Source organism: Elgaria multicarinata, chromosome 15, assembly GCF_023053635.1.
Source record: "Elgaria multicarinata webbii isolate HBS135686 ecotype San Diego chromosome 15, rElgMul1.1.pri, whole genome shotgun sequence".
NCBI classification, from domain to species: Eukaryota; Metazoa; Chordata; class Lepidosauria; order Squamata; family Anguidae; genus Elgaria; species Elgaria multicarinata.
Genome location: NC_086185.1, coordinates 30,159,893 through 30,181,063, shown reverse-complemented (window position 1 = coordinate 30,181,063; position 21,171 = coordinate 30,159,893). Strand labels below are relative to the sequence as shown.

The 21,171-nt window shown below is 42.2% G+C and overlaps 1 protein-coding gene across 2 annotated transcripts in view; it reads left to right on the top strand.

Moving 5' to 3' along the window:
- ATRX (ATRX chromatin remodeler) overlaps nucleotides 1–11,104 on the top strand; it is a 97,373-nt gene extending 86,269 nt beyond the window's left edge. For both annotated transcript variants that reach the window (XM_063141858.1, XM_063141856.1), the window contains exons 32-35: nucleotides 681–806; nucleotides 1,517–1,612; nucleotides 2,946–3,074; nucleotides 7,968–11,104. In XM_063141858.1, coding sequence (XP_062997928.1) covers nucleotides 681–806; nucleotides 1,517–1,612; nucleotides 2,946–3,074; nucleotides 7,968–8,282 — 666 coding nt within the window. In that variant the 3' untranslated portion in view covers nucleotides 8,283–11,104. The remainder of the gene's footprint in view (nucleotides 1–680; nucleotides 807–1,516; nucleotides 1,613–2,945; nucleotides 3,075–7,967) is intronic.
- The last annotated feature ends 10,067 nt before the right edge of the window (nucleotides 11,105–21,171 follow it).

Here is a 21,171-nt window from a genome sequence, read left to right as displayed (position 1 = left end):
GCCCGGGAAAAAGCAGGGACCATGTGAACATGTTCAGAGGAGGGCAACGAGGATAATCAGGGGTCTGAAAACAAAGCCCTATGAAGAGAGATTGAAAGAACTGGGCATGTTTAGCCTGGAGAAGAGAAGATTGAGGGGAGACATGATAGCACTCTTCAAGTACTTAGAAGGTTGTGACACAGAAGAGGGCCAGGATCTCCTCTCCATCATCCCAGAGTGCAGGACACAGAATCATGGGCTCAAGTTACAGGAAGCCAGATTCTGTCTGGACATCAGGAAAAACTTCCTGACTGTTAGAGCAGTGTGACAATGGAACCAGTTACCTAGGGAGGTTGTGGGCTCTCCCACCCTAGAGGCATTCAAGAGGCAGCTTGACATCCATCTGTCAGGGATGCTTTAGGGTGGATTCCTGCACTGAGCAGGAGTTGGACTCAATGGCTTTATAGGCCCCTTCCAACTCTACTATTCTATGATACACTTTTTTAAAAATCTTGATGGCTTAGTTGGTACACTATTTCTGTGTCACCACCACCAGATCAATAGTTGGCTCATGTTTGCTTATTGTGGACATTACAAAAATCACTTTTAAACTCGTCATTGTTGGGCTGGCCTGTGGCTATTACTTTGACACTTTGGATCGATCAAGCTCTCTTAAGATGTTCTAATACTCTGTTTTTCAGGGCCTGACTATGCGTTTCAACATGCCAGTTGGGGCAAATATGTTCCAAACCAACTTCAACTCTCAAACCCCGTATATTCCTTTCAATCTGGCAGCCCTGTCTGCTATGAGCAACCAGCAGCTGGAGGTAGGTGGGAAATTCCCAAGTACCATGATGTAATATTTGCTGCACCCTGAGGACTTAATCAAAGTATTACCCCCGAACCATGAGCAGAATACTTTAGTTGGGCAGTGGAGAAGTACAGGTAAAAGTTGAATCTTTCAAAATTATATTGTATTTTTTTGGAGGGGGTCTCATTCATCTTTGTTTCACAATAAAAGGCCAGCACATTAGTTTGTAAGATCTTGATTTCTGGATCACATTGCAAAAATTAAACTTCAAATTAACAGTGCTTAATAGTTTGGGGGGAAATGCATGGGAATATAGTAACTTCTGCAAACATCTATATGAGATGTTGTTGTTATTTATATTTATATACTGCCCCATAGCCGAAGCTCTCTGGGCAGTTTACAAAGACCAAAACACTGAAGATTTAAGGAAATAAATATACAAAATTAAAAACCCTTAAAAACTTAAAATAGATAATATTCAAAATTTAAAAACCATAAAAACATAAAACAGATCAGCAGCAGAGGAGCAGTTAATCCCCTGCCGTAATAACATATGGATCATTTCCATTCTGTGGTCCAAAAACATGTACGAGATTAGATGCTACTTGCATCAAGGTAGAATTTTGCTGTATTTGTGGACAACTCCACCTATTGTTACTCAACCATTCTTAATCACGTTTCAAATTCTGTCAACCGCTATTAATCACGTTTTAACATTCTATCCAGGATCTCATTAATCAAGGCAGAGAAAAAGTTGTGGAAGCCACTAACAATGTTACTGGAGCAAGAATTCAGCCCCTTGAAGACATAATTTCCACTATAGTAAGTAAAGTAATGGATAATATGAGACAGTTTTGGGTGTGTGTGTGTATAGATTTCAGAGAAGTGCATCAAGTGCTCCTAGTTACTTTTCACTAATGATTGGTATCTGGTGATTCCTTGTGAGTACATGTTTTTATGAACAACTTCATAGAGGACAGCGACCAGTGTATTTATTAGGGGTGTGTGCTCTGCACTGGAAAGTTCTGATAACCACGAACATCCGCGGAGCATTCGATCTTCCAGAGTGGAGATTGGCTGCTTCTAAACCCACAGAATAATTTCAGAGTGGAGATGTGCCGAATTGGAGCTTCTAATGTCTCCAAAATTATTTGATTGTTTTGTGTGTGTGTGTGTTTGTGTTTGTGGTGTGTCTAATTGAAAACCTCCCAATAAGGAACATGGGGTGATGGGGTGGGGTAGTTTTGATAATTGATATTGACATCTGTGGCTAACCAATTAGGAATTGCTGCAGTGTTGTCTGTGACTGTGTTCTCCTCCAATCGCAGTGTTCGGGGGGAGGAAGTGTCAATCATTTTTCCGTGTCTGATGGTGTTCATTTCGGTCACAGAGAAAGCTGTTTGAGCTGTTCCATCCCCAGTGTGTGCGTGTCCAAAAATCTTAAGAAATCCTTTTAAAAAGCCTTTTCTTTGAATTGTTCCTTCAAATATTCTTTTAAGTCCATTCAAGGCAGCTGTGTATGTGTGTGTTCTGTTCTTTCACTTAAAAATCAGGAAAAAAATAACCCTTCAATTGAAGTCTTTCAAGCCAGCCCACTGTCCGTTCGACTGTTGTTTGATTTACATTAAATATATATATATATATATATATATATATATATATATATATATTCTTGTACTTGTATGTTTGTGTGTTTTAGGGTTGTGCAGTGCATACAAGCAGTACACAATTAATAAAGCACACTTTGATAACATTCCATGATGCATGGGAAACACTGACTGCTGCTGTTGGTTCTGGCCATGTGGGGAAAGGGGGAGTGCAGGGCTGGTTGGTTGCACGTTTCTGCTTGGACTCCTAGAAGTTATCCACAGCGTGAAGGTGCATGTTGAACTGGGCCCACCAGTACAGATTGACAAATGAAGAGGAATGTGTGGGTGGACGCAACTTGCACATGGAGGAAGAATCCCTGTGACTAATGACATGTCTGAATTGGGCCAGAGGGCTCTCTTGCAATGTCTCAGTAGATGTGTTTTAGACTATTTTCTGAAAATGGAGTTGCTGCGTTCTCCTGGCAAACTCTATTGACGCATTTCAGAACAAAATGAGGCTCTGCGAGAGCTACTCTCAAACCCTTTGCGGGGGTTTTCTTTTGCAGTGGAAGGAGAATCTGACCCTCACGGAGTCCCAGGTCCAGGCTTTAGCTCTAAGCCGACAAGCAAGCCAGGAGCTGGATGTTAAACGCCGGGAGGCCATCTATAACGATGTCCTGACAAAGCAACAGATGGTAAGAATCCCAAATGCCTGTTGGTTTTAGTGGTTCAGGTAGGCCTGGGAAAATAGCAAACAGTACAATATTATAGAAGTGCATTTGTGGAGAGCTATTAATCATAATTTTTTCCCCCAAGGAGCTTAAAGGGCACTTGCGTTGTTTGTATAAACCCTACACCACCACCTTCCCAAGATGTGTCTGTAGTGGCTCTCCATTGCCGAGAAGGAGGGGTCTGTGCCTCAGAAGCACCCCAGAGGGTTGTTTAGTGGTTGAGTTGAAATTCGCATTGGGAGACTTTGCACCTCCTGCTCCCAAACACTTTTGCTGCACCAGCTCTTTTGTAACCACTTAGGGACCCTGTTCAGATGACACGCTAAGCCATGGTGGTGAAGCATTTTGATCTAAACATTATGGCTTAGCGTGTCATATGAACCATTCCTAACCATGGGGGCTACATAACCACAGTTTGAACATGCTCACTTAACCATTTGCTGCAGAAGGGATAGCCATGGCTTAGCATGTTGTCTGAACAGACCCAGACTGAGTCTGGTGGGAGTTGAGTTTCTCCCCTTGCCAGGAATTCCTGCTTTATATAAAAAAGGAAGCTGTCCTTGGGAATTTTATGAGTGATTTTCAGCAGTTGGGTGGCCATATATGGGTGCTGAAAATGTTAAAGCATTTCTTCGTGAAGTTAAAGAAGAAAGGAGCAACTTTATATGATTCAAAAGGGAGAGCACGTGTAGCATAGTGGTATACAGAATGAGCAGTGAGCTAAACAGTGCCCAGTTCAAATCTCACCTCTGCTACTGACTTACTGGGGGAGAACTGTAGGCAAGTCATTCTCCAGGTTGGTGCGCGGAAGGCATCCCACAATGGGTTCGCTCCCCCTATCGCCCAGGAAAAGCAGGGACTCATGTGACTGAGTTTTAAGCCCTCTATCGGTTTGAAGATCCTCCTAGCCAGTTCCGTCTCTGCTTTTTGCCCAGGTCAGAGCAGATTCTCATCTTCTGTATCAAGCCTATACTTATCTCTATTTCTAAGATTTCTTAAACTCCTTACCTCTTTGACCATCTTCCCCTCACAACCAGCCTTTATTTTCACCCTCTCTTACAGAAACAAAAACAAGGCTTTACAATCCTTCCCATAGTCTGCACTCATCAGCAGGCTCTGAGGGTGACTCTCCAGACCCATGCTCCACGGCCACAGGCCACGCTAACAAAATCCAAGAGCGCTTTGGCTGGGCCCCACCCTGACAGTGATTCCTCCATCATTTCCTGCAGGAGTCCTTTTCAGAAGGGGAGGAGGGTGGGTGGTCAGACACAGAAATTGCAGACCATTTCTCGTCCAATCGATTCTTTAACAAAGAGGACTTTTTACCTTTATTGACCAAAGCAATTGCTTCCCTCGCTAGTGACCCAGTGCAACCTGAGCAACAGCAATCCTTATCTAGAAGGGCAGCAATGTTTCCAGAGCCCAAGCCAGCCAGAGAGGTACCTTTTCCTAATACCTTCAATAAATTAATGAAGGATGAGTGGAAATCTCCCCTCCAGGGGAAAAAAGGGAGTCAGTGCAGCACAGTGGTTTTACACTCTTCCTCATGATGTGATGGAAGAACTAAAAATTCCCTTAGTAGATGCCCCTGTGGCGGCCTTCCTCTTAGATGCTGTAATGCCAAAAGATGGCGACGTTCCCTGAAAACACCATGGGGAAAGGAGATCGGATACATGAAGTACATGAAAAAAGGCACATGAAACTTCAGTATTCGCTTTAAGGGCCTCAGCAGTACCGTCTTATTTTGCTAGAGCTTCCATCTTAGGGGTGGAAGACATAATAAACAATAAGAATTAAATCAGACCACTTTATACCAAGGACTGATCTAATTCTCTAACTCTTTTGCCTTCCTGGCTGATGCCACACAAGATGCACTCCGGTTTTCAGCCATCTCCACAGCAGCTAATAATGTGGCAAGATGTTCCATTTGGCTCAAGCACTGGAACGTTGATCTTCCCTCAAGGTGAAATCTTGGGTGCACATCTTTTTTGGAGAAAAGGCCTTAAAAGGTGTGCTCATAGAAACTAAGGATAAGAAAAAAGTTATGCCTTCATCCTCTCGGCGAAAAGATTAAAAAAAAAAAACTCGCCTGGTCTTATGTGTAGTTTTGCCCATTCTGGATCACTAACCAATCTTCCTTTCGATCCAAAAGCTACAGGTTCCTTAAGCCAGCATGGTCCAGATCCCACTTCCAGCCAAGAAGCACAGCTCCTCTAGCTCCTCTGCCAAACCCCCTTATATTTTCCAGACCTCCAGGTCTGGACGCCAGGGAATCCATCATCGGGGGGAGATTTCAGCATTTCCTCCCGGCATGGGAACATCCCACAGACAATCGCTGGGTCTTGGACACCATCTCCCACGGTTATCTCATAGAGTTTTGGAAACAACCTCCCCCTCAGTTCATTCCAACTAAGATTGCAGTGCCTGAATTTCCTTTCCTTTCCCCCCTCCTCCCTCCCAATCCCCTTTCCTTTTGTGTCATGTCTTTTAGATTGTAAGCCTGTGGGCAGGGACTGTCAAGAAATACTTTTGTAAGCCGCCGTGAGAGGCTTTTTTGGCTGAAGGGCGGCATAAAAATCCTTAAATAAATAAATAAATAAATAAATAAAAATCCCATCCCATAGACCACAATCCGCCACTAAGAATCGCATCATATCTACCACAGTATAACATCTACTTCAGAAAAGAGCAAAAGAACCAATACCATCTCATGAAAAATACCAGGGTATTTATTCCATCTTCTTTCTGGTGACCAAAAAAGGGCAAAGACTGGAGACCGATACCGGACCTCAAATACCTGAACAGGTTTGCCACAGCATCAACTGGCTGGAGCTCAGGGCAGCCCATCTGGGTCTGAAAGCCTTCCCTACACCTAGAGGCCCAACGCATGCTCTTATGGGTGGGCCCAGCAGGACTTAGCCTCCATATCAGTGCAACGCATCAAATGGGCTCTGAACCATACAGCAGGCTATCTAAGTCGGCAACAAATAGACCTGGGGAATGGAGCCTACATCCATCAGTCTTCCGGGAAGCCCTACACCGCTTTGGCCCACTCAGACTGGACCTGTTTGCATCGAGGCACAACCACAAGCGGCCAAGATTTCTCTCCACATTCCAGACTTATGGAGCTGAAGGAATAGATGCGCTGTACATCGACCGGCCAAAAGACAGGCTCTGTGCATTCTCTCCAATTCCCCTCTTAGCCAGAGTTCTGCAGAAAATCAGAAAGGAGCAAGTGACTGTAGATCTATCCCGCTACGAATTCTGTAACAAAAACAGACACATATGCCTCAGCGGATGCCTCCTTTGTCAGGAGAGTCTTCCACCAAGGAGTAAAAGTACAATAGACTCGGCCTCAGATTTTCCCCACCTAAATAAGTGTTTTTTTTAGCTTTAGCATGACCTATTGTGGGATGCCTTCCTCACACCAACCTGGAGAACGGAACATTGGTACTTGCCAAGAAGGTTCCTTCTGGGTTGGAGCGCAGAAGGCATCCCAACCACACTCTGCAACACCACCAAGTCTATTTGTATAGGTAATCAGGCCACTCTTCTCTGCACTTGTCTGGCTAGACCTTCTCCTAAGAATCCTCAGAGTTTGTATTCTCAGATGGATTTCTAAGTATCTGTTGATCTGGGGTTCTTATCTATGATACAAAAGGATGTTTTCTTCCTCATTTCTGAGCTTTAGCCACGGATGGAACCGACTAGGGGGAGCTTCAGACTTATAGAGGACTTAAAACTCAGCCATGTGGTTTTTCCTGGGCAATAGGGGAGCGAACCCATTGTGGGATGCCTTCCGCACACCAACCCAGAAGGAACCTTCTCTCTAAGTACCAAGCACAGACTTTCTGCCTCTCAGCACCAAGGAATTAACTTTTGTAAACCGCCCAGAGAGCTTCGGCTATGGGGCGGTATATAAATGTAATAAATAAAATAAATAAATAAATGTTCCGTTACCTTTCATCCTCAGCCCTGCTATTTGTAATATAGAGACAATAATGCTACCTGGCCTTGCAGTGCTGTTATAAGGCTTTCTCTGAGAATCTTTGAGTCCTTGCACAAAGCACTATATAATTATTGTTGCAGCATGGAAGTTAGTGGAATTCTCTATTATCTTTTGTTTTGTATTTTGACGTTGATATAAAGATAGGTACACGCAGAGACCAGAAAGTTGATGTAATTTGCAGTTCTTCTGTATAATTGAGAATCTCATTCCTTTAAAAACAGATACATATTAATAAACAACATGGAATGGAGCAGAATTGAAGTTGCCCTGCGCCAGACTTTCCTGGTGTTCTTTTCCAGATCATGTCCCTGCCAAGCGCAGACTTTCTGCCTCTCGGCACCAAGGAATTAACGTCTCTTAATATGCATGTTAGTTAAAGCCCTGCAGGGCTGTGTGGTTTCATATTATATTGCGAAACCTGAAAATTTCCAAGAAAGCGTTCTGTCAAGCTGGAAGTGTTTTCTCCTGTGGTGTTCGCCACAAAATGTCTGTCTGGTTGTTCACATTAGAATTTTCAAAGGGGTGGCAAATGGTACCGGAGGAGAAAATGCTGTAACTGATATATGGGAGCAATTTCACAGGAGAGTGCCTGTCCCCATGGTAACCAAGATAAACGCTGCCTGCAGTACAATGGGCAAGTCATGAGGGGACTGTGGTCCTCAATGGTCTTGCTCACTGGCTTCTCCAGTCACCAGCTTGCAAATGCCACCACATTAGGGATGGTGATAGCGGTGCAGCAAGTATCAAGTTTAGGGTTAAAATCAATTTGTCAGGGGTCCCATGGCTAAAGGAAAAGACATTATTGAGGTAGGCCGTGCCCTTGTAACAGCTCCACTTTCCCTCCACAGTTAATCGGTTGCGTTCAGAGGATTCTAATGAACAGAAGGCTACAGCACCAATACAGTCAGCAGCAGCAGCAGCAGCTGACCTATCAGCAAGTCGCTCAGCAAGCCGCTCAGCAAGCCGCTCAGCAAGCCGCTATGAGTCATCTGATGATGCCAAAGCCGCCTGGTTTAATCATGAATCCTTCCAACTTCCAACAGATAGATATGAGAGGAATGTACCAATCCGTTGCTGGCGCTATGCACCCACCACCTTTGCAGCGTGCCCCTCCCCCAATGAGTGGCAAAAACCCCGGAACGTCCCAGGGGAAATCAATGTGATTTTGCACTAGAAATTTAAAGGATCGTTAAAATCAGAGAGAGAGAGAGAGAGATTTTTTTTTATTTTTTTAGGAATCAATGGCTTAACAGAACTCAACTGTATAAATAGTTTGGGTGATTTCCCCCCCATTAGTCGCCATTTTCCATTTTAGCGTTTCCACTTTGTTTTTGATAAGACGTGATGTTCCCCGCGATTTTTGTCAGTGATATTGCCTAGAATCTTCTTACATGTGTTGAGTACAGGAGATAATCCAGTTGTTTTCAGTGAAAACAGGTCCTTCCATAACATTAGGGGCTGTACAGGTTTCCTGTCTAAACTCCTATGCTTGCTGTTAATAGCCATAAAAACGGCCGTCAAATGGGAGAAGCTTAGGGAAGTTACACAGATCTGTATATTTCGGTTGTCAGAAACAAATGTACACAGCTGAGTTCTTGGTTAAAGTTGATTCCTCAAATTATGGAACTTTTTTATATTCTTTCACGAAATGTGAAATAAGTCAAGGCAGGACTAACATAATACACTTATCGTTTGTGATGGAAAAATAAAGCATAGGAACTGAAAATGACCTTGAGACAGAACTGAGTGCAATATTCTTAAATACTACTGCTCTGAAACTTCTGAATTGTGCAGTTTTCTGGAAACTGTGTCTGCAGCCTTAAGTTACGGCCTGAGAAGATGCTATTTTCTCTAGCCTTCTGCCACTTTTATTTCATCTTTGCGATGAAATAACATCGAGTAACTTTTTGTCCTTCACCAATGTATTTTCACCCTGTGCTGATTCTGATGCAAAGCACCGTTACGTCGACTCCTTTATACGGGTGCGAGTGTCTCATCCTGTTGCCGGCAGTAGGATGGGGGGCTACGGGAGATGAATTCCTGGAACTTCAGGGCTTAAAGATGGTGGCAGTGGTTGGGATTGAGCTCGTGTTGAGTAAACAACCGTGAATCGGGCGCACCATTGCTCTCTCAGCATGTAAAGAAATGTGCTTTCGCAATTTGCAGTACTGCCCAAATTATGAAATAATTCCTTCTTTTATAGATAAGTATCCTGGTTGCCCTGCGTTCTTTCCCCCATCCTATGTTTCTTTCTTTTAAGAATATAAAAGAGGGGAGGGAAAACAACTTGGTTTTTCTTTTGGTTTCAGTCCTAGAAAAGAAGTACTTTTCTGATTAATTACGCTTCATTTACAACACTTCAACTTTACAACACTTCAACTTTACAACACTAAAATGGGGTGGTTATCCATTTTCTGGGCTTATGAAGATCCGTGTTGACAACGTGAAAGCTTTTCCTTGTATTCGTCTAGCTGATGTCTCCAGAGAGAGAACTTTTCGAAATATGGGCATAGAATTAAATGACAGGTACATTTGAGGGTATTGGAGTAGGAATAAGAAAACAGCAAGGGAATTCTAGAGATCCAAGAAAGCTAGAGAGAGCTATTGACACCAAACAGTGCTGAAAAAGTAGAAGTTGCTCACATGCAGTCTACAAGTTTGGTTTTCTGATTCATTTGTGAAGAACAACTAGTTTATCTTCTCCTATCTGAATGTCGGCATCCAGACAATGCTAGTTTGGGGGAAGATTTCATTTTAAAGTGAATACTGTTTGGTTGGTGGTAGGAACATAACTTGATATTTTGCAACAAATTTAGCCATAAGTGGCTGGTTTCTGTTTTTCGTGATCAAATGTGGGGAGAATCCTTGGTTCATCCAGTGGTGTTATTCAATACAGTTCTTTAATTTGGTGAGGAGGGAAAACTCCCAAAGTTGTTGTGTTCACTTCAGAAGAAATGAAATAGAGACTTCCTGAGACAAATGTCTGAAGAAATGTAACTGCCCAGGACATTCCTGCATTTTCTGAATAGAGCGGAGGATTTCAGTGACATTTTTACAACTCCAGAGACTTAAGTGTGAAAGTTTAAGGCAACATTTTGGAAGATGCCCAAAAAAGCCAGAGGCTTTTAGATTACTCTGAGGAAGAAACCTTAGGGTCCGAAACATGTTGGATTTTGGTTTAGAATAAACTACATCCTTAGTTCCACCCCCTTTGACTCTGGCTTTTTTGGCATCTCTATTGGGGTTTTCCTTTTTTGGCTTTAACATTTTGGAAGACACATTTTTTTCACCCTCAGCCACAAAAACAACAAGTAATGTGTATGAGGATGTCATGGAGACGAGAAGCATTGAAGTAAAACTTGGACCACTTTGCATACATATTTCTCACTTGACATTATAGCTGCATAATAACGTGCTTTTAAGTATAACATCGAAGCTTTAACCAATATTTAAAGACAGAAAATGGCATCAAATAAAACTCATTTTTATATTTGTTTTAGATGTTTTACCTAGTTGAAATGGCTTATATAAGATGATGAATAAAAATGTTGCTTGTAATACAGTTTTTGCCTGCTAAATTCTCCACATTTTGTAACCTGTTTATTCCTTTGGATGTAAAGCGTTTTTGCTTAGTATTGTGATACTGTACATGTTTTTGTCCCAGTTGTATAGTAACGTTTCAGTCCCTTGACCAGCTTTGGCTGCTGAAATCATACAGCTGTGAAGACTTGGCCTTTGTTTCTGTTTAGACGGCTTTTTTCAGTTATGTATTAAATATCATAAAAGTACTGTAGAAAAAAGTCACTTCTTCCTATAAGGCTCTTTTTGTAAAATATATATTAAGGACTGGAAACGTGTTTTTAAAGAGAAGCATTCAAGTATGACAGTATGCTTATCTGTGTTTTCACCATTCAAAGTGCTGTTTGGTAGTTGAAACTTAAATCTATTTAATATCTCATTTAATAAAGTGACCAAAATACATAAATGTCTGTTGTACTGCTTTACCAATGGAGCAGACAGGGCTCTGGGTTGACATTGATTAACCAATGCAAAATCAACAGACCTGAGAGAGTTCTTAATGTTCATAAGTTCAAACATTCTTTTGAACGTTAAATGTTCTTGCTCATTCTACGAAGTATGCACATTGTGGCCAATAGATACCTTCATTTTTGAATAAGGATGAACCAAAATTGTTCTGAAGTTCAGCTTGAGCAGTTCTATTTCCAGCTTTATCCAAATAATTTTCCATTGCAAAACTAAGCACCACTAGCAGTATGCTTGACTAAGCTTCCCAATTTCCTCTTATAGGCCGCCACCATTCAACTGGGTATAATCCCCGCTCTCTATAATATATTTTTTATCTGCTTCTCCCTTTGGATCAAGGTGGGGAACAACATTAAATACAACAATACAATATATGAAACTGGTTAAAAGAGCATATAAACTGATACAATATTAAAACAACAATCACAACATCTTAAAATTATAAGGTTGAAAATTCATCATTAAAATCACATTTCTCCCCCTCTTAAGAAACCCTCCATAGTCCCACAAACCAACACTACATAACATATTCCTTAGTCCAAGCAGGTTGTCTGACACAGACTGGTTGTCTTCCTGGTTCTCTTTCCGGTTGGTCAGGCCCAGCTGCTGGCATAGTTTGTAGCATGGGTGAGAACGGCAAATCCTCAAACACAAAATGGGTATCTTCCTCATCTTTGCAGTCTACTGAAGCAAGATAAGCATTTCACACACATCCATCAGAAAGTTTATAAGTATAAGGTCCTCTTTCAGTAATTTTATAAGGTGATGTGAATCTCTGTTCTCCCTTTTGTAAAATTCCAGGTTTCCTAACTTGAACAAAGGAGTTGCATTGGAATATTTTTTCCTTAGCACCATGACATCCATAGATTTCCTTTGTTTCTCTTTAACCCTCTCTCTCATTTCAGATTCCAAGGGAATATCTGGTCTAGGTTTTAACACTCCAGCCACGTTCAATTTAGTATGCATCTCTCTCCTAGGCAATAACTCTGCAGATGATTTCTGTGTTGTTGCATGCTGTGTAGCACTATATACTTGCAAAAAATCACTAGTGAAAGTTTTCCATGTTTTCTATCTTAGCTGTAAATTTTCTTTCAGGCTTCTGTTAAATCTTTCAATCTCCCCATTAGCTTGAGGGTAATACACAGATGTTCTGCAGTGGGTAATATTACACTCCTCTAAGAAGGTTTCAAATTCCACTGAGATGAACGGAGCTCCATTATCTGAAATCAGTAATTTCAAATTTCCTTCTCTACTAAAAACAACAGAGAGGAAGGCTAGAGCTCAGAAAGTTCTGAGATCAGTTAGCCTACTTTGGCTCAGTCTTCTCCTAAAAGCAGTTCTATGACTTGCCTGGAAAAAGTGAAGTACAAACTGAAGGGGCAGGATTGCAGTTTGATAAGGATAAACAAATGGTCAAGGAACACCTAATTCCATTGAATGTGTTCAGATCCCCAGGGCCCAATGAACTGCATCCTAGAGTAATAACTGAGTTAGCAGAAGAACTCCCAGAACCACTGTCTATTATCTTTGCAAAATCATGAAAGATGGGTGAAGTGACGGACGACTGGAGGAGGGCTCATGTTGTCCCTATCTTCAAAAAGGAGACACCTGGGAACTATAGACTAGTTAGTCTGACATCAATCCCTGGGGAAATTTTGGAGCAGATTATAAAGAATCTGTAAGCACCTTGAAAACAATGCAGTGATTACTAGAAACCAGCATGGATTTGTCAAGAACAAATCCTGCTGGACCAATCTGATCTCATTGTTTGATCGGGTAACCTCGCTTGTGGACTGTGGGAATGCTGTGGATGTAATATATCTTGACTGCAGTAAAGCTTTTGACAAAGTGCCCCATGGCTTTCTGATTATCAAACTAGCTAAAAGTTGGCTAGATGGAACAACTATTAGGTGGATCCACAGTTAGCTACAAAATCGGACTCAAAGAGTCCTTATGAATGGTACCTTATCAAACTGAAGGGAGATAATGAGTGGGGTACTGCAGGGCTCAGTCCTGGGCCCAGTGCTCTTCAACATTTTTATTAATGATTTGGATGAGGAGGTGCAGGGAATGGTTATCAAATTTGCAGATGACACCAAATTGGGTGGGATAGCTAATACCCTGGAAGACAGAAACAAACTTCAAAGTGATCTTGATAGGCTGGAGTGCTGGGCTGAAAACAACAGAATGAAATTTAATAGGGATAAATGCCAAGTTCTACATTTAGGAAATAGAAACCAAATGCACAGTTACAAGATGAGGGATACTTGACTCAGCAATACTATAAGTGAGAAGGATCTTGGAATTGTTGTGGATCACAAGCTGAATATGAGCCAACAGTGTGATGTGGCTGCAAAAAAAAAAAAGGAAAAGCTATTTTGGACTGCATTAATGGATGTCTAGCTTCCAAATTGTGTGAGGTACTATTTTCCCTCTGTTTGGCACTGGTTAGGCCTCATCTTGAGCATTGCATCCAGTTCTGGGCACCACACTTCAAGAAGGATTCAGACAAGCTGGAGAGGGTTCAGAGGAGGGCAACGAGGATGATCAAGGGTCTGGAAACAAAGCCCTATGAGGAGAGACTGAAAGAATTGGACTTGTTTAGCCTGGAGAAGAGAAGATTGAGGGGAGACATGATAGCACTCTTCAAATGCTTGAAAGGTAGTCACACAGAGGAGGGCCAGGATCCCTTTTGGATCCTCCCAGAGTGCAGGATACAGAATAATAGGCTGAAGTTACAGGAAGCCAGATTCCAGTTGGAAACCAGGGAAAACTTCCTGTCTGTTAGAGCAGTACAACAATGGAACCAGTTACCTAGGGAGGTTGTGGGCTCTCCCACACTAGAGGCCTTCAAGAGGCAGCTGGACAACCATCTGTCAGGAATGCTTTAATATGGATTCCTGTATTGAGTAGGGGTTGGACTTGATGGCCTTATAGGCCTCTTCCAACTCTACTGTTCTATGTTGCTATGTTTCTATTCTAAGTAGCTGAGGTAACTTGAGATGTAAACACTACTTTGGGCCATTTGCTATAATAATGTGATAGCGTAATGGCAATCAATTGGAGCAGCATCAAAACGTCTTACAATATCAATTGCAACCTTTTCCCATGCAGCATCTGGAAGTCGGAGTGGCTGTAATGGTGATGCACCTGTTATTGCTGTCTTATATGATTAACAAGTAACAAATGATTTTATAGCTGCTTCCGTTTGAGAATCCATCCCTGGCCACCAGTACAGATCTGTTCATCTCTGTTTAGTTCTAACAATCCAATAAAATATACACCACTGGCCATGGAAGTCAAAGAACTATGACAACAGGAAAAGGTCACAATTATTCCGTTAGTCACATCAGTCACCGGCATCACATCAAATAACTATACAGAAAACCTTCAGAAATTGGGCCTACCAAAATACGTCCACACCAACATCCAGAAAGCAGTCATAATTAAAACTTGCTCAATTATCAGGAAATTCCTGAATTTGTAAAGGGCAGCATGACTTGGCAAAACCACCATGAGCAAGAAAGGGATAATAATAATAGATTTATTTCTTACCTGCCTCTCCCTCTGGATCAAGGCGGGGAACAACATTAAATACAATATAATACATTAAACTAGTTAAAAGAGCATATAAAACCTATACCATATTACAATTTGATAGGTATCATGTGCCAAATGTATAAATGTAGACTGCAATTCCTCTTGCACAAGTAACTCCCCGTAACACATACCTATCATGCAAAGAGAGTTCGTCACATATTCTAAATAAGACAACAAAACAGGTTCAAGCTTTTTCTTATTACTAGGCCATCTGCCTGTCAAAAATTCCCATAACTTTTGTTGGATTGGACATGCCAAACATGCAGCTAGAAATTGCTCTTGTGTAACTGCCGTAAGTTTACTAGTGATAATATCAACTCTTCTTCGTCACCTTCCAATTGATTCTCAGGTGATGGCAAAAGCAAACGGGACAAACAATCAGCATTCACATTTTGGGTCCCTGGTTAATACTCCATTTCATATACAAAGGGAAGTAGTTTTGTTGACCATCTAGCAATACGCTTTCCTACTCATCCTACTCTCTTTGTGGTTAACAATGTGATCAAAGGCCTATGGTCAGTATGCGGTTTAAATACATGGCCCCATAGATATGTCCTCCACTTTTCTGTAGCCCAAACTCAAACAAGCGCTTCTTTTTCAACAGTTGAATATTTCCTATCAGCCTCAGAAAGTGTTCTTGATGCAGATGCAACAGTCTTTTCCACCTTAGACTCATGGAGCTGCATAAGTGCTGCTCCCAGTCCATAATCAGAAGCATCTGTTGTCACAACTATAGGTAAAGTAGGATTAAACAATGCAAGTGCGGGACTATTAATGATCAACCTTTTCACACTTCTCAAAACTAGATTGTGTAGCTCACATGAAGCTTGACGTTCCTCTTAACAGTTCATGAAGGGGCTCAACAATAGATCCATAATTAGGAATAAATTTTGCATACCAAGAAGGCCCAAAAAGGAATTAAAGTTTGTACATCACTTGGGGAAGGTGCCTCTAGCATTGCCAACACATGATAAGGTCAGGTCTCAATTCCTGTGGTGAAATTGTATGTCCCAGAAAAGAAAGCTCTACACTTATATTTATCCAAATTAAGCTTCAAGCCTGCTGCACTAATACAGGCTGCAAATTACTTTCATGTTCCTCAGGAGCATTTCCAAACACAATAATATCATCCAGATAACATTAGACTCCTTTTTGTTTCTTAAGAATTATTGATATCATTTTTTGGAAAGTGCAGGGTGCTGATGTGAGTCCATAGGGAACGCGTTTAAAACGGAATAATCCGTCATGTGTAACAAATGCCGTAAGGTCTCTGCTGACTTCATTCAACATAACTTGATGGTATGTTTCATGTGGCATGCACACAACAGTATGCACTCTGCAAATCAAGAGTAAAAAACATCCTTGCTCTCTGGAGTTCTTTGATATGTGGAAAAAATTCTTTGATATGTGGAAGAGGATGGCTATCAATCACCATAGCTTTATTTGGCTCTCTCAAATCTACACAAACATGATTGTCACCATTGTTCTTCTTTGTAACTACTACAGGTAAAACTCGTTCAGATGAATCCACCTTCTCAATAACATGTTGTACCAATTTCTTAATCTCTTCAGAAAAAGCATCTCTAACTGCAAATGGTAAATGCTGTAACTTTTGGTGTACAGGTATCATATTTGGTTTCATTATAACTTTTTTATTTTTTATAATTTATAGTTCTTTATAGGACAAGTATTACATCATATGTATACATTCAGTGTCAATACAAATGCATGTTCCCATCTGGATTTAATGTTATTTAACATTAGCCAATTTAGGATGCCCAGGAAATTATTCTCTTTGCCCACCCACCTATACACTTCATAACTCTATATATGCCGATGAAGGTGTTCTTCCATCTTCTTCTTTGTTCAAAAAAATCAATGTATTTCCTCCATAACCCCTCAAATTTGCCTTCACTTAGTTGTCCTCGCACTTGCCTCAATTTGGGGGTCAATTTTTCTAAAAGAGCAATGGTACCAATTATCAATATGGAGCCCTTTGCCATCTTTCCAATGCTTTGCTATCAACCATCTAGCCACAAATAGTAGATGGCTTAATAGCACCATGTACATTGATGGTGCTATATAAATAAATAATAATAATAATAATAACTTGCTGTCCAATCCTCTGTATAAATTTACCAGTGCTAGGTGAGAAGATGGATGTTCACCCTCTTTTGTATTTGGTCAAGGGGGCAGGGCTCCTGCAGCTTTAGCTGTCGTGATGAAGAGGGAATTTCAGCAGGTGCTGCATGCATACAAATGACACCTGCTGACATTCCCTTTGCTATACAACTGTTAAAGATAAAGCAACCCAGTCCTCCTTTCCATATGGTCACCCTAAATAGGACGACTTTCAGAGAGAGAGAGAGAGAGAGAGAGGCTGAGTTTGAACAACAGAAGACACACTAATCAATGGTTGTTTCCCATTCTGTTCCTACTACACACATACGCACACCAGTTGATTAGTGTGTCATCCGAACTTAGCCAGAGAGAGAGAGAGAGAGAAGCAAACTCAGGCACTAGTTCTTAGTTACAGGATGATGCTTCCAAGCTGATGGTCTTGCTGCCACAGTCTGTTCACAGTTAAAAACAGGCCTTCCAGGAAATAGCTTTGTGTCCAGATCTCATAGCAGTAGCTGTCATGCAGCTGGAAGTGGTTGGCTTTACAGCAGCCTTCCTTAGCCTACGGCCCTCCAGATGTGTTGGCCAGGGAAGATGGAGTGGCAGTCCAATGGATCCAGAGAGCACCACATCAGAGCAGGCCGCCTTACAGGCTGGAGCCTTGCTGGAACCTGCCGGCGATTCATCATTCCTGCAGTGGCAGGAAAGGCTCAGAGAGGCCCAAAGGTGAACACCTCTGGGCCTCCCTGAGCCTTGCTTCAGTTGGCCTTGCTTCGGTTCCTCCCAGGGTCATTGGTTCCCATGGTCTCTCCGAGAGGAGGAGGTGCGCAGCCCAGTTTGCAGGAACAGTAGCAAGTGCAGAAGGACGAAGATGGCTTATAGCCAATGGAGCTTTAACATCAAGCTCCTTTTGCTCAAAGGGCTGCTGGCATTGGGTATAAATGTGACACCGATCCTTCATAATGGACAAAAAGTTGTAACCTCACTAGCCTGGGAAAAGACAGGCCCTCAATGTTGCTCTAGTTGTGCAGAGTTCTGTGTGTGAAGTTTCGCCGGATAGGGATCTATTCCACTTTACATGCATCCATTACATTCCTGGGGGAGGGAGAATTAACATGCATTTCCATATCCAGAGGAACATCAGCTATATGCACCATTGCCCTTTCTATATTGGGGTTCATGTAAGAAAAAATGTTTTCAAGCTTTCAGTACTTCCTAGGTTTTCTTCAAGATGAGATCCAATACTGCTAGATTTGGGGCTTAAAGCAGTAAGAAAAATGTTAGCATCCCAGCAGCCCTCCCTGCCTGCCCTCTGGCTGTGTTGAACAGCAACCCCAAGTATTCTCCAGCCATCTTTATAGGTCCTTAGACTTGAGTGAAGGCAACTTCCAAAGAAGGTTTTGGTTTTTTAAACGAAAAGCCTTTCCAAACTGGTTCCAAGGGAATAAATGTGAAATTATGAGTGGAAAGCATTCAAGGCACAGAGGGATGCTTAATCTCTTCCCTTCTGGCTGTTTTTCAGCTGTAAGCTGTCTACCTTCGCCCTCCCCCAAAACCAGTCTGAAAACCTGGCAAATTGATCACCTACTTGTTTTGGACAATCCACTATAGTAGTTCTTGTTCAATCCAACAATATCACAGAGTGGAATGAGAAAGCTGTTCCTGAAGACTCCTCAGATGTTAGTTGGCCAGTTGACCCGGCCAGGGTTTGAAATGCATGAGGAGATTGCATCAGTGACCCAGTCAGCCCTGTCAGAGGACTCTTGGATGCTCCACTTGGTGACACAGACTTGCAGAAGACTCATTTACATTACTTAAGAAAAAAACCAACCCTTGAAATTACTGGGAGACTTTTTTCCCCACTAACCACCTAGTGAAGTGAGCGTTGGAAGAACTTACATAGAGGAAAGTAAATTTATTCACTAGTTGCTGCAGTTTGTCTACTATAAGTCCATGGATAGATACTGGAATACTGGTGATGCTACACCAACTCTACTTCTGAGCAGTGCTAGAAATAATGGAGTGGAAATAAAGAATGAGTGGTCTTTAGCATCAGGCCTGTCTGACCTATAAAGGGGCAAAACACAGATGGATGCAACCATTTGAAAAAGGCTTTTGAGGAGGTGGGCAAAGTCATCGTAAGGCCCAAAGAAAATACGGATGTCAGGAGTAAAAGAGTACGTCCAGCTGCCACCTCTGGATCAATCAAGTTAGGTAAGGATATCAAATGAATAACCCTCTCTCTTGGGGAAGGAAATAATGGGAAAAACTGCACCCCATTTCAGATATTTTCTTTGAAGGAAGTCTTGGAATAATAATGGCAGGGGATCACAGCAAAACTGGGTGCAAAATAAGGATTAATTTGTAGAGTTTTTAAAGCAGTTATCAGGTGCCATCACAAGGGTCACTCAGAGCTAACTGTTCTGGTTGCATCAGGGTACAAACAAGGTTCATAAGATGTAGGAATGTTGCCTAGCAGCAAGGTGAAGTGAAATAAGTTTCCTTTTTAGCTTGGATTTCTTGTGTATAAAAAGAGTAGCATATTCAGTAAGTTCTGTAGTAGTGGCGGTTACATTCTGTTGGAAGCCTTGTCCAATTTGAAAAATAGAAATAGGGATAGTCAGAGGAGCAGAGCCCTGAATGGTTTCAGGAATTAAACTGCCCAAGCAACATCACTATGGGACCTGGACACAGAATAAAGGCCAAATGAAACCGGCATGGAATAAAGCAAATTTCTAGGGGTGATCCTATCACACACACACATACCTGCCCATACATGTTCAGTGAGGAAGGTACCTTCCAAAGCTGATCTGCCTGCTGACACACTCCTGGGGTTGTATGTTCCATGTTAAAGAGCCTCTGTTACTCATGTACAGCCAAGCCGGTCTCACATTTTAGGAGAAGAGGCATTTCTCACTAACACTGAGCATCAATGCTGTTGGGTGGAGGCTGGCATGGAAGGAGGGCATGTCCCCACTACCCTGTCACACGTTAATCGCCGGCATGAGAGGATTTGTGTGAATATCACTAGAGTAATTGGCCTGTATACGGGACTCATCTTTCTGTACCTCACAGCCTGACGTGGCTAGCCAGAGGAAGTTGAGAACGCACAAGCTTATCAGTCTTTCAGAAACTGGTATATCATAGAATCATAGAATAGTAGAGTTGGAAGGGGCCTATAAGGCCATAGAGTACAACCCCCTGCTCAATGCAGGAATCCACCCTAAAGCATACCTGACAGATCGTTGTCTCCCACACTAGAGGAGGAGGCATCTGGACAACCACCTGTCAAATATGCTTTAGGGTGGATTCCTGCATTGAGCAGGGGGTTAGACTCAATGGCCTTATAGGCCCCTTCCAACTCTACTATTCTATGATTCTATGACTGTGTGAGAGCCCACAACCTCCCTAGATAACTGGCTCCATTCTTGTACTACTCTAACAGTCAGGAAGTTTTCCCTGGTTTCCAACCGGAATCCTGTAACTTCAGCCCATTATTCTGTGCCCTGCACTCTGGGAGGATCCAAAAGAGATCCTGGCCCTCCTCTGTGTGACAACCTTTTAAGTATTTGAAGAGTGCTATCATGTCTCCCCTCAGTCTTCTCTTCTCCAGGCTAAACATGCCCAGTTCTTTCAGTCTCTCTTCATAGGGCTTTGTTTCCAGACCCCTGATCATCCTGGTTGCCCTCCTCTGAACACGCTCCAGCTTGTCTGCATCCTTCTTGAATTGTGGAGCCCAGAACTGGACCCAATACTCAAGATGAGGCCTAACCAGGGCTGAATAGAGAGAAACCAGTACCTCATGCGATTTGAAAACTATACTAATGCAGCCCAAAATAGCACTTGCCTTTCTTGCAGCCACATCGCACTGTTGGCTCATATTCAGCTTGTGATCTACAACAATTCCGAGATCCTTCTCGCTTGTAGTATTGCTGAGCCCAGTATCCCCCATCTTGTAACTGTGTATTTGGTTTCTATTTCCTAGATGTAGAACTTGGCATTTATCCCTATTATCTGTCTCTTTTAAGGAGTGTCTTCTCCTTAATGCACATAACCAGGCAGGCCATGCTTCGCAGGCAAGGTCTTGCTCAGGAGTCCATCATGTCTTGAAGCGATCGAGATCTGTAGTCAAACCTTAAGCTGTTCGAGGCAGACTTCCCTGACCAGCACATTGCTTTCCCCTTCATAGTTTGAAGCCAGGGCAGATTCGTAGGCCAGTGCCATATGCCTCTCCTCTGGGCGCTGTAGGGTGCGATGTCACTCCTGAATCAATCAGCTAACTTGTCT